This window comes from Brachyhypopomus gauderio, unplaced genomic scaffold (genome assembly GCF_052324685.1).
Source record: "Brachyhypopomus gauderio isolate BG-103 unplaced genomic scaffold, BGAUD_0.2 sc95, whole genome shotgun sequence".
Classification (NCBI taxonomy): Eukaryota; Metazoa; Chordata; class Actinopteri; order Gymnotiformes; family Hypopomidae; genus Brachyhypopomus; species Brachyhypopomus gauderio.
The window spans coordinates 847,416-861,276 of record NW_027506916.1 but is presented as its reverse complement, the minus strand read 5'-3'; the positions used below and the strand labels follow the sequence as shown (position 1 = coordinate 861,276).

The 13,861-nt window shown below is 47.4% G+C and overlaps 1 protein-coding gene across 10 annotated transcripts in view; it reads left to right on the top strand.

The window, feature by feature from the left end:
- lrrfip1b (leucine rich repeat (in FLII) interacting protein 1b) overlaps positions 1–13,861 on the top strand; it is a 36,930-nt gene that overhangs the window by 8,896 nt on the left and 14,173 nt on the right. For 6 of the 10 annotated variants that reach the window (XM_076992673.1, XM_076992667.1, XM_076992670.1 and 3 more), the window contains exons 2-5: positions 6,552–6,638; positions 11,955–11,972; positions 12,513–12,560; positions 13,436–13,480. In XM_076992673.1, coding sequence (XP_076848788.1) covers positions 6,552–6,638; positions 11,955–11,972; positions 12,513–12,560; positions 13,436–13,480 — 198 coding nt within the window. The remainder of the gene's footprint in view (positions 1–6,551; positions 6,639–11,954; positions 11,973–12,512; positions 12,561–13,435; positions 13,481–13,861) is intronic. The other 4 variants (XM_076992668.1, XM_076992671.1, XM_076992672.1 and 1 more) reach the window with 2 other exon arrangements.

Genomic DNA, 13,861 nt, shown 5'->3' with positions numbered 1-13,861 from the left:
AGCTGGTGTTTAGGCTGGCAGTGAACACCTTCTGAGGGAGAATGAGACAGGCTGACTTGGCGCTTAGCACTTAGCACAGCGCTGAGCGTCAGTGTGTCACTGAAGGATCTTCCATTGGTCTCTCCTGTACTAACGTTTGGAGCAGGTGAAAGGTCACCACCCCCTTCTAGGTCACATGATGGCTCTGTTTCTCTGGTCTCATTGTTTAGAATGAGAACAAGGATTTTTCAGAAGTCCAGTTCTGAAAGTCATGGCTTTTGGTGGCTATATTTTGGTTTGATCCTGGATCATTGTGTGTGTGTCGGAGTGCCCATGCACACGTGTGTAAATGTGCCATATTTGTCGATGTTTACCCGTCTGTGCAGTGAGAACACACACACACACACACACACTAGATGATCACTAGGGATCTGTGGTACACACAGGGAGTAGTTGGGGTTAAGTGCTCAAGGGCACCTCAATCATGGCTTCAGGCCTGGGAATCAAACCCACAACCCTCCGGTCACAGGACCAGTTCCCTAGCCCACACTGTCACACACAATTGCCTCCTCCACATGGACTCTTAATTCTCTCCTCCACCTTGCAGACCTTCACCAGGTCTAGTGTGTATGTGCCATATTTAGTCCAACTGTGAGGACAAACATCAGCAGCACACACACACACACACACACACACACACACACACACACACATACACAAGTTCAGGGTGGTGTTTGAGGCTGTATGCTTGAGTTTAGGACACTGTTGGAGGTTGTGTATTTGAGTTCAGGGTGGTGTTGGAGGTTGTGTATTTGAGTTCAGGGTGGTGTTGGAGGTTGTGTATTTGAGTTCAGGGTGGTGTTGGAGGTTGTGTATTTGAGTTCTGGGTGGTGTTGGAGGTTGTATATTTGAGTTCTGGGTGGTGTTGGAGGTTGTATATTTGAGTTCTGGGTGGTGTTGGAGGTTGTATATTTGAGTTCTGGGTGGTGTTGGAGGTTGTATATTTGAGTTCTGGGTGGTGTTGGAGGTTGTGTATTTGAGTTCAGGGTGGTGTTGGAGGTTGTGTATTTGAGTTCTGGGTTGTGTTTCAGGTCGTATTCTTAGTTAATTCAGGAAGCACTTTTGTCTTTGTGCCCATCGGCACCCTGCTGGTGGTTCGACGAGGACGTCTAAAACTCCACCTCAGAAGCTCTGCCGTCCCGACCACGACTTCTGACTGTGGCCTCGTTGTTTGCTTTGGGCTCCGGAGAACACTGGGACTGAGCTCACTGTTTCCACAGGCGAACGGAGCCCGGAGCAGCTGCCTGGCTTTCATTCCCTTCACGGCCCTCAGCGGAGCAGGGAAGGCCGGGCTCAGGAAACGTTTCCGTGCTGGAGCTGTTTGGCAGCAGCAGTGTGGCCCAGATACAGCGCTGACCTTATTGGGAGCAGCGAATTTAAACCAGGCTGGATGTTGGAGAGCAGCAAAGTGGGCCAGCGTAGAGGCTCACGTGCCCTGTTCAAAACCACACAGTGTTCTGAGACTGAGGCGTATCAGAGATGCCTGTTGTTCAGAGTCCTCCTCCCCAAGGCCCAGACCTCTGCTAATAATGGACTGGTAAGAAGACGGATGCACACAGACGCCCCCGATCCCACACCTTTCTCTGGAACTGAAGGAGTGGTGGTGTCTGTTTGTGGAGAAGAGTTAATTCAAGCCCATGACTCCCTGTCCCTGGCCTGGGACTAGGAGACCGAACCTCTCTCATATAACAGAGATATATCATAGCTTTCACATGAGCGTCATGCACTTGTGGAGTTCAGCACCGACCTCCCAGTGCTGACGTGTTTGGAGCTCCACGCCAGCCGTCTGCTCCTGAGGTTGTGGAGTGAGGCCTCGTGAGCGACATTCAGACCCTCTCCAGCATGTGGAAAAACATCTGGCAGGCCTACGTGTGAAATCTTCTGATGGCTGCTTGCAGGCATGATCTCCTAAATCTTCCAGGACCTCCACAGACCTATGGAGAGCTGCTTCACTGACCTACAGTATGGTCCAAAGTACAGCTGTCCCAGGCAGTGGAGGAACCCCACGCAGAACCCTCCTCCTGTTCTCCTCCAACCCAGCTCATGCTGTAGTGGACGAAGAGGACTGGCGTGGCTTCACGTGTGGAGAGGAACGGGCCGTGTGCTACGCCCATCAGTGTCATCGGGTTCCTTTTAAAAGGGAACCATTCTGTTTGTGAAACTATTGGAGGTGATTTGTATTCACCTTATTTTTAGGTCAGCAAACCTCAGTCAGACCAAAGCGTCTAATCTGACCAAAGTGTCTGATCACAGAGTCTGATCTGAGAGTCTGATCACAGCATTTAGCAATGTGTGAGTATTGACTGTTATTGAGAGCCTTAGTCGTCCGGGACAATTCTGTATTATAGAGAATAAACAGTAGCTATCATAGAAGCTGAGCACACACACGCGCGCACACACACACACAAACACACACACACACACACACATACACACACAAACACAATGTTTGTGATTAGGACGTTTGCCTTTGGCAGCAGCCCTGTGATCTCATGTGGTTGTGTTTGTCATAATGGGGTTTCCCTGATACAGGGTCTCAGCTGCCATCTCCACATAAAGACTCTGGAGATAATTGTAATTTCCTGCCCTGTGATTACTTTTCAACTCTGTTTACCCTTTTGGTCCTGTTATCCAAGGACATCTTCCATCTGATATGGCCTTTAACGTGTGCACATGTGACCCTGCGTGGTTTCAGCATGTCTACTTCAAAGCCAGACACTGATGAAGGGACTTGGAGTGGAAGGAGAGGGATAGGACTCCCGTGTGAAAACACCACACTGTCCCTTTGAGACACCACCCTGTCCCTACACCACACTGTCCCTAAGACACCACACTGTCCCTAAGACACCACACTGTCCCTAAGACACCACACTGTCCCTACACCACACTGTCCCTACAACACACCACACTGTCCCTAAGACACCACACTGTCCCTAAGACACCACGCTGTCCCTACACCACACTGTCCCTTTACCACACACCACACTGTCCCTAAGACACCACACTGTCCCTACAACACACTGTCCCTTTACCACACTGTCCCGACACCACACTGTCCCTTTGAGACACCACCCTGTCCCTAAGACACCACACTGTCCCTTTACCACACTGTCCCTTTACCACACTGTCCCTTTACCACACTGTCCCTTTACCACACTGTCCCTACAACACACTGTCCCTACAACACACTGTCCCTAAGACACCACACTGTCCCTAAGACACCACACTGTCCCTTTACCACACTGTCCCTTTACCACACTGTCCCTTTACCACACTGTCCCTAAGACACCACACTGTCCCTAAGACACCACACTGTCCCTAAGACACCACACTGTCCCTACACCACACTGTCCCTACACCACACTGTCCCTAAGACACCACACTGTCCCTTTGAGACACCACCCTGTCCCTACACCACACTGTCCCTACAACACACTGTCCCTAAGACACCACACTGTCCCTTCAAAACACAACACACTCTCCCTTTGAGACACCACACTGTCCCTTCAAGACACCGCACTGTCCCTAAAACATCACACTCTCCCTTTGAGACACCACACTGTCCCTAAGACACCACACTGTCCCTAAGACACCACACTGTCCCTAAGACACCACACTGTCCCTAAGACACACTGTCCCTACAACACACTGTCCCTTTAAACCATAAAACGGCAGCACTTATGTTCACATTCTTTATGTGTTATGATTTATGGCCTTTCTTCTTTAGACAAGCACAAAGCTGCCCAGATCTCGGCTTTTTCTACAGGACTGTTCCTCCCTCCCCCCCCCCCCCCCCCCCCTCTCTCTCTCTCTCTCCCACTCTCTCTCTCTTCCCCTCTCTTGTATTCCTCCGTAAGCACCTGCTGGATTATTCTGTACCATGGCCGCTGCTGCCCTCTGAGCCATGACCAGTCGAGACAGACGTGTTTGAGGAGCGCTGACTGCTTTTTGACGGCTGCTTGATGATCTTGCCAGTGTCCCAGAGACAGCTGAGCAGAGACCACGCCTGCCTCTTGTGCTCATTCTGATGATTTTTTTTAATGCCCAGTTTGTGCGTGCTTCTTAGACCAGACCATTATGTGAAGTTTGTTGTTTGTGCAGTTTGAAGTGCTCGGTCATTCACACCTTTGCCCAGTTTGGGAAAGAGATGCAAACACTGCCCCATAGTGGCAGGTAGGGTCAGAGGTTTGGAACTGGTGCTGTAGTGGCCAAACCATGTCGCTTTTTGATCCTTCGAGGTCTTCCTCTCTCTCTGAGGCAGGTGACCCGTGTGTGTGTGTGTGTGTGTGTGTGTGTGTGTGTGTGTGTGTGTGTGTGTGTGTGTGTGTGTGTGTGTGTGTGTGTGTGTGTGTGTGTGTGTGTGTGTGTGTGTGTGTGTGTGTGTGTGTGTGTACTTCTTCACCATCGTCACGCCTGACTTAAACACGGAGCGCAGCTGTAACATTAAGGCACGCCGTGACACTTCAGACACGCCAGCCTAAAGATAGTGACTCTGAAAGTGGTAGTCATAGTAACATTGTTCTCGCTATTGTCTCTAGTCTAGTTTGAGGTTTGAAATGTGATCGTGCTGTACTGTAAGAGCAGATTATAGTAATTTAGTGCTCTTTCATTGTCTCGAGTTAAACTACAACACAGCACCAGAATCACTGGTAGTGGCTGCACACAACTGCGATTTATTACTCGGTTTATAAAAGACACTAAGACAATCATAATTACGCAAACATCGAACACAGACAAACCAAACACAAGAACCTACTTACACAAACTGCAGACATTTCAATGGACGATGACCAGGACATGTCAAATACACAAAGGCCAACATGCAAACTTACGAATCAAATGGCGACAGGATCAAAACAAGCAAAGAACAAGCCAGGTAACGAATACTAGACAAAACAGAACAATAGACTGGTGACTATACCTCAAGACACAAACAATACAACTAGAAAGACTTAATGCAGAGACCAGTCACAACCAATCAGAGCTGCGTGACCAGCAAACTTACACTGAAGACATGGGCTGTGTTCAAAATAGCCTATTACACACTGCATGCTGCAAACTGCACTCAGTATATACTGGATACTGCATACTGGTCCTCGTAGTATGCAGTACAGTTTCCAGTATGCGACAAAAGCAAAGCATACTGTCACGTGCATTGCATGATAGGATGTATGCCAAGCAGTACGCCAGTAGTATGTAGTAGGCTATTTCGAACACAGCCATGGGCTACAGATACCTGTGGAATCAGGGAATCAAATTAGGTGCAGGTGAAAACGGTAATGAGGAAGAGGAGGGTGACAAGGATGGTGAAGACAAACACAGCAAGGAAATTTAAAAAAAGACACAAAAAGGAAACCAGCTAACAAAATCAAAACTAGAGGTGTGTGTGTGTGTGTGTGTGTGTGTGTGTGTGTGTGTGTGTGTGTGTGTGTGTGTGTGTGTGTGTGTGTGTGTGTGTGTGCGCGTGTGTGTGTGTGCGCGTGCGTGCACATGTCTGTAATTTGTAATAGTTCATGAGTTTTTACTAACATAGATGGTTTTTGTACTTATTTGAGCCTAACACATTTACCGGTAATGTGAATGTTGAAGCAACACTGATAGAGAAAGATATTTAAAAACGAATGTGGATTCAAAGTGACATACAAAGACAAATGAATGATCTCTCATTAAAGTCTGCATGACTTTGAGACGACCTTTGATTGAGCTATAATGGCAGTGGGGTTACAGGGGGCAGACTGTGAGGCTGAGTCCATGATGAGGTTAACACCACCCCTCATCACTCAGAACCTGTCAACGGCCTGATTAGATCACAGTGTGGACAGCAGCATAAGAGATCTGACCCAAACCGACCCGGCCGCCAGACTACACACACACACACACACACACACACACACTGAGACTCAGCCTGCTGTCTCGTCTACAATGGTAAACATCTGTTTGGTGCTGTTGCCTGGGTTACAAGTAAATTGTAAACTATAATCAAAGTGAAACTCTGAGCGTGCTCTGAATTCATCCTCATCGAGGTCAATTTTGTACAGTTTGTGCAGTTGTCGGCTTGCTTGTCTAGGCTGTGGTGTGCAGGAGTCTGATATTGTCTGGGTTGTGATGTGCAGGAGTATGATCTTGTCTGGGTTGTGATGTGCAGGAGTCTGATCTTGTCTGGGTTGTGTTGTACAGGAGTCTGATCTTGTCTAGGCTGTGTTGTACAGGAGTCTGATCTTGTCTGGGTTGTGTTGTGCAGGAGTCTGATCTTGTCTGGGTTGTGTTGTGCAGGAGTCTGATCTTGTCTGGGTTGTGTTGTGCAGGAGTCTGATCTTGTTTGGGTTGTGTTGTACAGGAGTCTGATCTTGTTTGGGTTGTGATGTGCAGGAGTCTCATCTTGTCTGGGTTGTGTTGTGCTGGAGTCTCATCTTGTCTGGGTTGTGTTGTACAGGAGTCTGATCTTGTTTGGGTTGTGTTGTACAGGAGTCTGATCTTGTCTGATCTTTCTGTGCTCCTCTTCGTGTTGTTAGGCGGAGGCTCGACTGGCAGCCAAGCGTGCGGCACGTGCAGAAGCTCGCGAGATCCGCATGAAGGAGCTGGAGAGACAGCAGAAGGAGGTGAGAACCCAGCACGGCACACCTGGACGTCCAGGAACGTCCAGCAAACGCAACGCACACATCCACAGTAGACACACGTATCCACAGTAGACACACGTAGACACACGTATCCACAGTAGACACACGTAAACACACGTATCCACAGTAAACACACGTAGACACACGTAGACACACGTATCCACAGTAGACACACGTATCCACAGTAGACACATGTAGACACACACATCCACAGTAGACACACGTAGACACACGTATCCACAGTAGACACACGTAAACACACGTATCCACAGTAAACACACGTAGACACACGTAGACACACGTATCCACAGTAGACACACGTATCCACAGTAGACACATGTAGACACACACATCCACAGTAGACACGCGTATCCACACGTAGACACGCGTATCCACAGTAGACACGCGTATCCACAGTAGACACGCGTATCCACAGTAGACACGCGTATCCACAGTAGACACGCGTAGACACATACATCCACACGTAGACACATACATCCACACGTAGACACATACATCCACACGTAGACACATACATCCACACGTAGACACATACATCCACACGTAGACACATACATCCACACGTAGACACATACATCCACACGTATCCACACGTATCCACAGTAGACACACGTATCCACAGTAGACACACGTATCCACACGTATCCACACGTATCCACAGTAGACACACGTATCCACACGTATCCACACGTAGACACACGTATCCACACGTAGACACACGTATCCACACGTATCCACACGTAGATACACGTATCCACAGTAGACACACGTAGACACACGTAGACACACGTAGACACACGTAGACACACGTAGACACACGTATCCACAGTAGACACACGTATCCACACGTAGACACACGTATCCACAGTAGACACACGTATCCACACGTATCCACACGTATCCACACGTAGACACACGCATCCACAGTAGACACACGCTTCCACAGTACAGGCACGTAATTTACTTGCATCATTAAACACAGTTAGTAATGTATTTCAATTGTTTAATAAACAACGAACAAAATAGTTTTAATGTTTGAAGTTTATTGTAGGGCTCGACTACCAGCAATAATGGGACATTGCAATGCTGCAAATGTTCAGGCCAGGGGTTTACTCCATGACTACAAGTTTTTAATAAATCTACATTTAAGTCCTTTTATTTGTAATAATGTTTAAATGTTTGTTTAATTCTGAGACTGTGGTTTCCTATTTGTCTGAATTATCCCATAATGCCCAAACATTCTACTACCACCCAAGAGTGGGTAGTCTTTGTTTATCCACAGTGCAAATACAGACAGATTCTGCTGTACCATTTTTCAGAAATCCACATCGATTTCACACATCGATGTTTAACAGTATTAAACATTTTACTGCATGTTTTCATGTGATGGTGCTTGTGCACATCTGACATTAATAAAAAGTTGCCACAAATGTAATTAGTGATTTAAAATGTGATTTTAAAATATTTTTACTTTTTTACTTTAAGTACATTTAGAGGCATGTACTTTTATACTTTTATGTGAGTACTTCAACTTTTACTGAAGTAATTATTTTTCAATATTGCTAGTACCTTTACTTAAGAGACTTCTGTACTTCTGCCACCTCTGAGTACAGTGTAGCTCGAGTAGAGCACAGTCCAACTACAGTACAGTGTAGCTTGAGTAGAGCACAGTCCAACTACAGTACAGTGTAGCTCGAGTAGAGCACAGTCCAACTACAGTACAGTGTAGCTCGAGTAGAGCACAGTCCAACTACAGTACAGTGTAGCTCGAGTAGAGCACAGTCCAACTACAGTACCGTGTAGCTACAATAGAGCACAGTCCAACTACAGTACAGTGTAGCTACAATAGAGCACAGTCCAACTACAGTACAGTGTAGCTACAATAGAGCACAGTCCAACTACAGTACAGTGTAGCTACAATAGAGCACAGTCCAACTACAGTACAGTGTAGCTACAATAGAGCACAGTCCAACTACAGTACAGTGTAGCTACGATGGAGCACAGTCCAACTACAGTACAGTGTAGCTACGATGGAGCACAGTCCAACTACAGTACAGTGTAGCTACGATGGAGCACAGTCCAACTACAGTACAGTGTAGCTACAATAGAGCACAGTCCAACTACAGTACAGTGTAGCTCAAGTAGAGCACAGTCCAACTACAGTACAGTGTAGCTCAAGTAGAGCACAGTCCAACTACAGTACAGTGTAGCTCGAGTAGAGCACAGTCCAACTACAGTACAGTGTAGCTCGAGTAGAGCACAGTCCAACTACAGTACAGTGTAGCTCGAGTAGAGCACAGTCCAACTACAGTACAGTGTAGCTACAATAGAGCACAGTCCAACTACAGTACAGTGTAGCTACAATAGAGCACAGTCCAACTACAGTACAGTGTAGCTACAATAGAGCACAGTCCAACTACAGTACAGTGTAGCTACAATAGAGCACAGTCCAACTACAGTACAGTGTAGCTCGAGTAGAGCACAGTCCAACTACAGTACAGTGTAGCTACGATGGAGCACAGTCCAACTACAGTACAGTGTAGCTACAATAGAGCACAGTCCAACTACAGTACAGTGTAGCTACAATAGAGCACAGTCCAACTACAGTACAGTGTAGCTCAAGTAGAGCACAGTCCAACTACAGTACAGTGTAGCTTGAGTAGAGCACAGTCCAACTACAGTACAGTGTAGCTTGAGTAGAGCACAGTCCAACTACAGTACAGTGTAGCTTGAGTAGAGCACAGTCCAACTACAGTACAGTGTAGCTTGAGTAGAGCACAGTCCAACTACAGTACAGTGTAGCTCGAGTAGAGCACAGTCCAACTACAGTACAGTGTAGCTCGAGTAGAGCACAGTCCAACTACAGTACAGTGTAGCTACAATAGAGCACAGTCCAACTACAGTACAGTGTAGCTAGAATAGAGCACAGTCCAACTACAGTACAGTGTAGCTAGAATAGAGCACAGTGCAGCTATAGTACAGTGTAGCTCAAGTAGAGCACAGTCCAACTACAGTACAGTGTAGCTAGAATAAAGCACAGTGCAGCTACAGTACAGTGTAGCTCGAGTAGAGCACAGTCCAACTACAGTACAGTGTAGCTAGAATAGAGCACAGTGCAGCTACAGTACAGTGTAGCTCGAGTAGAGCACAGTCCAACTACAGTGTAGCTACAATAGAGCACAGTGCAGTTACAGTACAGAGGAGCTACAATAGAGCACAGTGCAGCTACAGTACAGTGTAGTTAGAGCACAGTGCAGCTACAGTACAGTGTAGCTACGATAGAGCACAGTGCAGCTACAGTACAGTGTAGCTACGATAGAGCACAGTGCAGCTACAGTACAGTGTAGCTACGATAGAGCACAGTGCAGCTACAGTACAGTGTAGCTTCAGAAGAGCACAGTCTAACTACAGTACAGTGCAGCTACAGTAGAGCACAGTGCAGCTACGATAGAGCACAGTGCAGCTACAGTACAGTGTAGCTACAATAGAGCAGTACAGCTACAGAAGAGCACAGTCCAACTAGAGTACATTGTAGCAACAGTAGAGCACAGTGTAGCTACAGTACAGTGTAGCTACAATAGAGCAGTACAGCTACAGAAGAGCACAGTCCAACTAGAGTACATTGTAGCAACAGTAGAGCACAGTGCAGCTACGATAGAGCACAGTGCAGCTACAGTACAGTGTAGCAACAGTAGAGCACAGTGTAGCTACAGTATAGTACCACCACAAAACCAAATAAATATATAAAAATAAAAAGAAGCAAAAATAGTATGAATTGGAGGGAGAAAAGATGATTCTGAGTTGGGCTTTGAAGGCCAAAATAGAAGTGCAGACTCCAAAATGTAAATGTACCCAAGAAACATATTATGTTTATAGAGTTTGTACAGCTTAACACAGAGCAGCAAACATAAGCAGTTTAGGTTCATGCTCTCCAAAACAACCCTCAGGATTACAGGAAGGAGTTCATAACTGATCCAGGAACAGCCATGGATATGGATTAAAGCACCTTAAAAGGTCCTAAAGCTGATTAGAGGGTCATGGTGGGGGTTGAGTGAACTCTCCAGTTAGCATTCCTGAAGAGACGGACTCATGGGGTTGTTGGAAGTCAGGAAACGTGTATATAGACGGATATTTCACAGCTTCAGGTGGTTGAGGTGAACTGTCCAGCTCTGGATCTGACGCCCGGGCTGAGTGTCTGTAGTTTTGAGACACCGTCTGTCTCTTCTCCAAGTCTGCAGAGTGAAGACACGCAGCCATTACCAGACAGGTAGGGCTTCTCAGACCTCGTCAGCTGTCTGCTGGAGCTGAATAAACACATCAAGGTTTAGACGGACAAAGGCCTGGAGCTTATCTTGTTTATCCCAAAGCAGATCCACGTTCATATGGGTGTGCGTGCTGCAGAACCCTGCTTTTAGTTGAGGGCTTAACCAAGCATTTACAGAGCTTTAATATGTTTTTAAAAGGCCACCGATACGCCCTTAAAAGGACATCACTGCTGGGTTGAAACAGCAATTGTGAGTAGACAAATACTTACCAAAGATTGTGGTGTTAATTCTACAATACATGGATTAAGTATTCTTATATAATATATAATGCTGTTTCTCCTCTGTACTTATACAACTGCACGTAGAGCTGTTCTCTCTTTACCACTAACAAAGGGCGGGTGCTCGTCCTGGGACCGGGGCTGGTTCCTGTGAAGTTGCGAACCTTTTAAAAATGGACCAGTGTTTCTACTGGTCTGAGAACCCCACAGGTCCATATTTAGATGTGGGCGTTCCATCATCTGGTAGCGGGAGTGAGCAGACCTCGTATAAACGACATGCCCACAGTGCTCGTCACGTGTGTGTGTTTCTGTCATGGTTCTGGACCACTGATGATTCATTACTGTTGGACTTCTGCAGTTCTCAAACTTTTAGCTGTAAATGGCGGTGAGGCGAGTGGATGTTTTTATGAGCTAGCACTAGGCCCCGCCCCTTGGCCCTTTGTGTCACAGATTTATTGGTTGCAGGCTAGAGAAAACACCGTGTGTCTTCTGGGGCCACAACGACTCCAGCATTCCTGGCTGAGAACCTGTGATTGTGTGCAGAAACGTGCGACACCATTCTACACTGACACCAGTTCCACCTGTACTAATACAACTCCGTGTAGAACTGTTCTCTTCCTCTCTCTCTTTGTGTGTGTGTGTGTGTGTGTGTGTGTGTGTGTGTGTGTGTGTGTGTGTGTGTGCTCGTCTGCTTCCCTTTCTTGCTCCTCCTCCTCCTCTTCCTCACCTGACAGATATATCATGCTCAGAAGGTAAGTCCTCTGATCCTTCACCACTCCTTCTTCTCCTCTGCACCTCCTCTCCTGTGCTCCACTCACTAACACATCTCACCACTTCCTGTAACACCACTGGGTACTTTTTCACACAGGTCAAGTGTGTTCTGTGAAGTGTGAAATCTGGTGGGTTTCACATGTCTCTGCTTGTGGAAGTGGAGATCATTTAGCAGAACTGAACACTGAGCGAAGCTTGAACAGACACAGGGTCTTTGATGAGGAGTGTTAAAAAGGTTAAGGGTTAGGGTTCAAAATGCCACACGGATTGACAGAATTGTTTTTGAATGTTTCAGTTTAAAAAAATATATAAACATGATTTCATGCTTCAGATGTTTTAAAAATGGGTTTGACTGTCAGAAGCCAGTGGACTGGGGTGAGGTTAATGTTAGGGGTTTGTGTTTGTGTGTAGTGTGTTCTGTGTCTTTTCCTCCTTTGCTACTTCTCTCTTCCTGTCTTTCAATTTCTTCCTTTCATTCTTCCTGTTTCTCTATTGTTACTCTCTTCCTCTGCACCCCCCAGAAATATTATGGGCTGGACACCAAGTGGGGTCATATCGAGCAGTGGATGGTACGGCGTCTAACACCACACATGCTGCATGCGGTTGGATGCTACACCATGATTTGAGCTCACAGTGCTAGAGAAAGCGTCCCCTCACGTTAGCTGACGTGTCCCCTCACGTTAGCTGACGTGTCCCCTCACGTTAGCTGACGTGTCCCCTCACGTTAGCTGACGTGTCCCCTCACGTTAGCTGACGTGTCCCCTCACGTTAGCTGACGTGGCCCCTCACGTTAGCTGACGTGGCCCCTCACGTTAACTGACGTGGCCCCTCACATTAGCTAAAACGGGCCCTCACGTTAGCTGACGTGTCCCCTCACGTTAGCTGACGTGTCCCCTCACGTTAGCTGACGTGTCCCCTCACGTTAACTGACGTGGCCCCTCACGTTAACTGACGTGGCCCCTCACATTAGCTAAAACGGGCCCTCACGTTAGCTGACGTGGCCCCTCACATTAGCTAAAATGGGCCCTCACATTAGCTAAAATGGGCCCTCACGTTAGCTGAAGCTAACTGGTGATGGGGGCTGTGACCAGCTGACCACATGAGGATGCTTAAGCATGCAGCTGGATTAGGGAGCTGACACGTGACCTACAGATGGATTAGGGAGCTGGCACGTGACCTGCAGCAGGATTAGGGAGCTGACACGTGACCTGCAGCTTACAGCTATAGCAGACTCATAGACTTCCCTTAAGCCTTCCATCCTGACCACTGATAAGACAGAGAGTGGTAGATGAAAGATGAGAGTGGTAGATGAAAGCATGCCTGCCACGGTGTTGTCTGGTCTGCGTGCTGTCTCTCAGTGTTCGGCCCCAACGTCCTTTGACCTCTGACCTGTAACCTTCTGCCATCTCTTCCTTTCTCCCTGGCACCCGCCTGCTCTTCTCAGGAGGACAGCGAGCGTTTCTCCCACCACTCCCGGAGACACACCTCGGTCTGTAGTCTCTCTCTGTCCTGGTCTGTCCTGTCCCTCTCCTGGTCTGTACTGTCTCTCTCCTGATCTATATTGTCCCTCTCCTGGTCTGTAGTCTCCCTCTCCTGGTCTGTACTGTACCTCTACTGGTCTGTAATGTCTCTCTCCTGGTCTGTACTGTACCTCTACTGGTCTGTAATGTCTCTCCTGGTCTGTAATGTCTCCCTCTCCTGGTCTGTACTGTACCTCTACTGGTCTGTAATGTCTCTCTCCTGGTCTGTACTGTACCTCTCCTGGTCTGTAATGTCTCTCTCCTGGTCTGTAGTCTCTCTGTCCTGTGTTGTGGAGTTTAGAGTGCCGTATTAGGGTCTAGTTCTCCCCGTGCTGCAGGTCTGCGGTGAG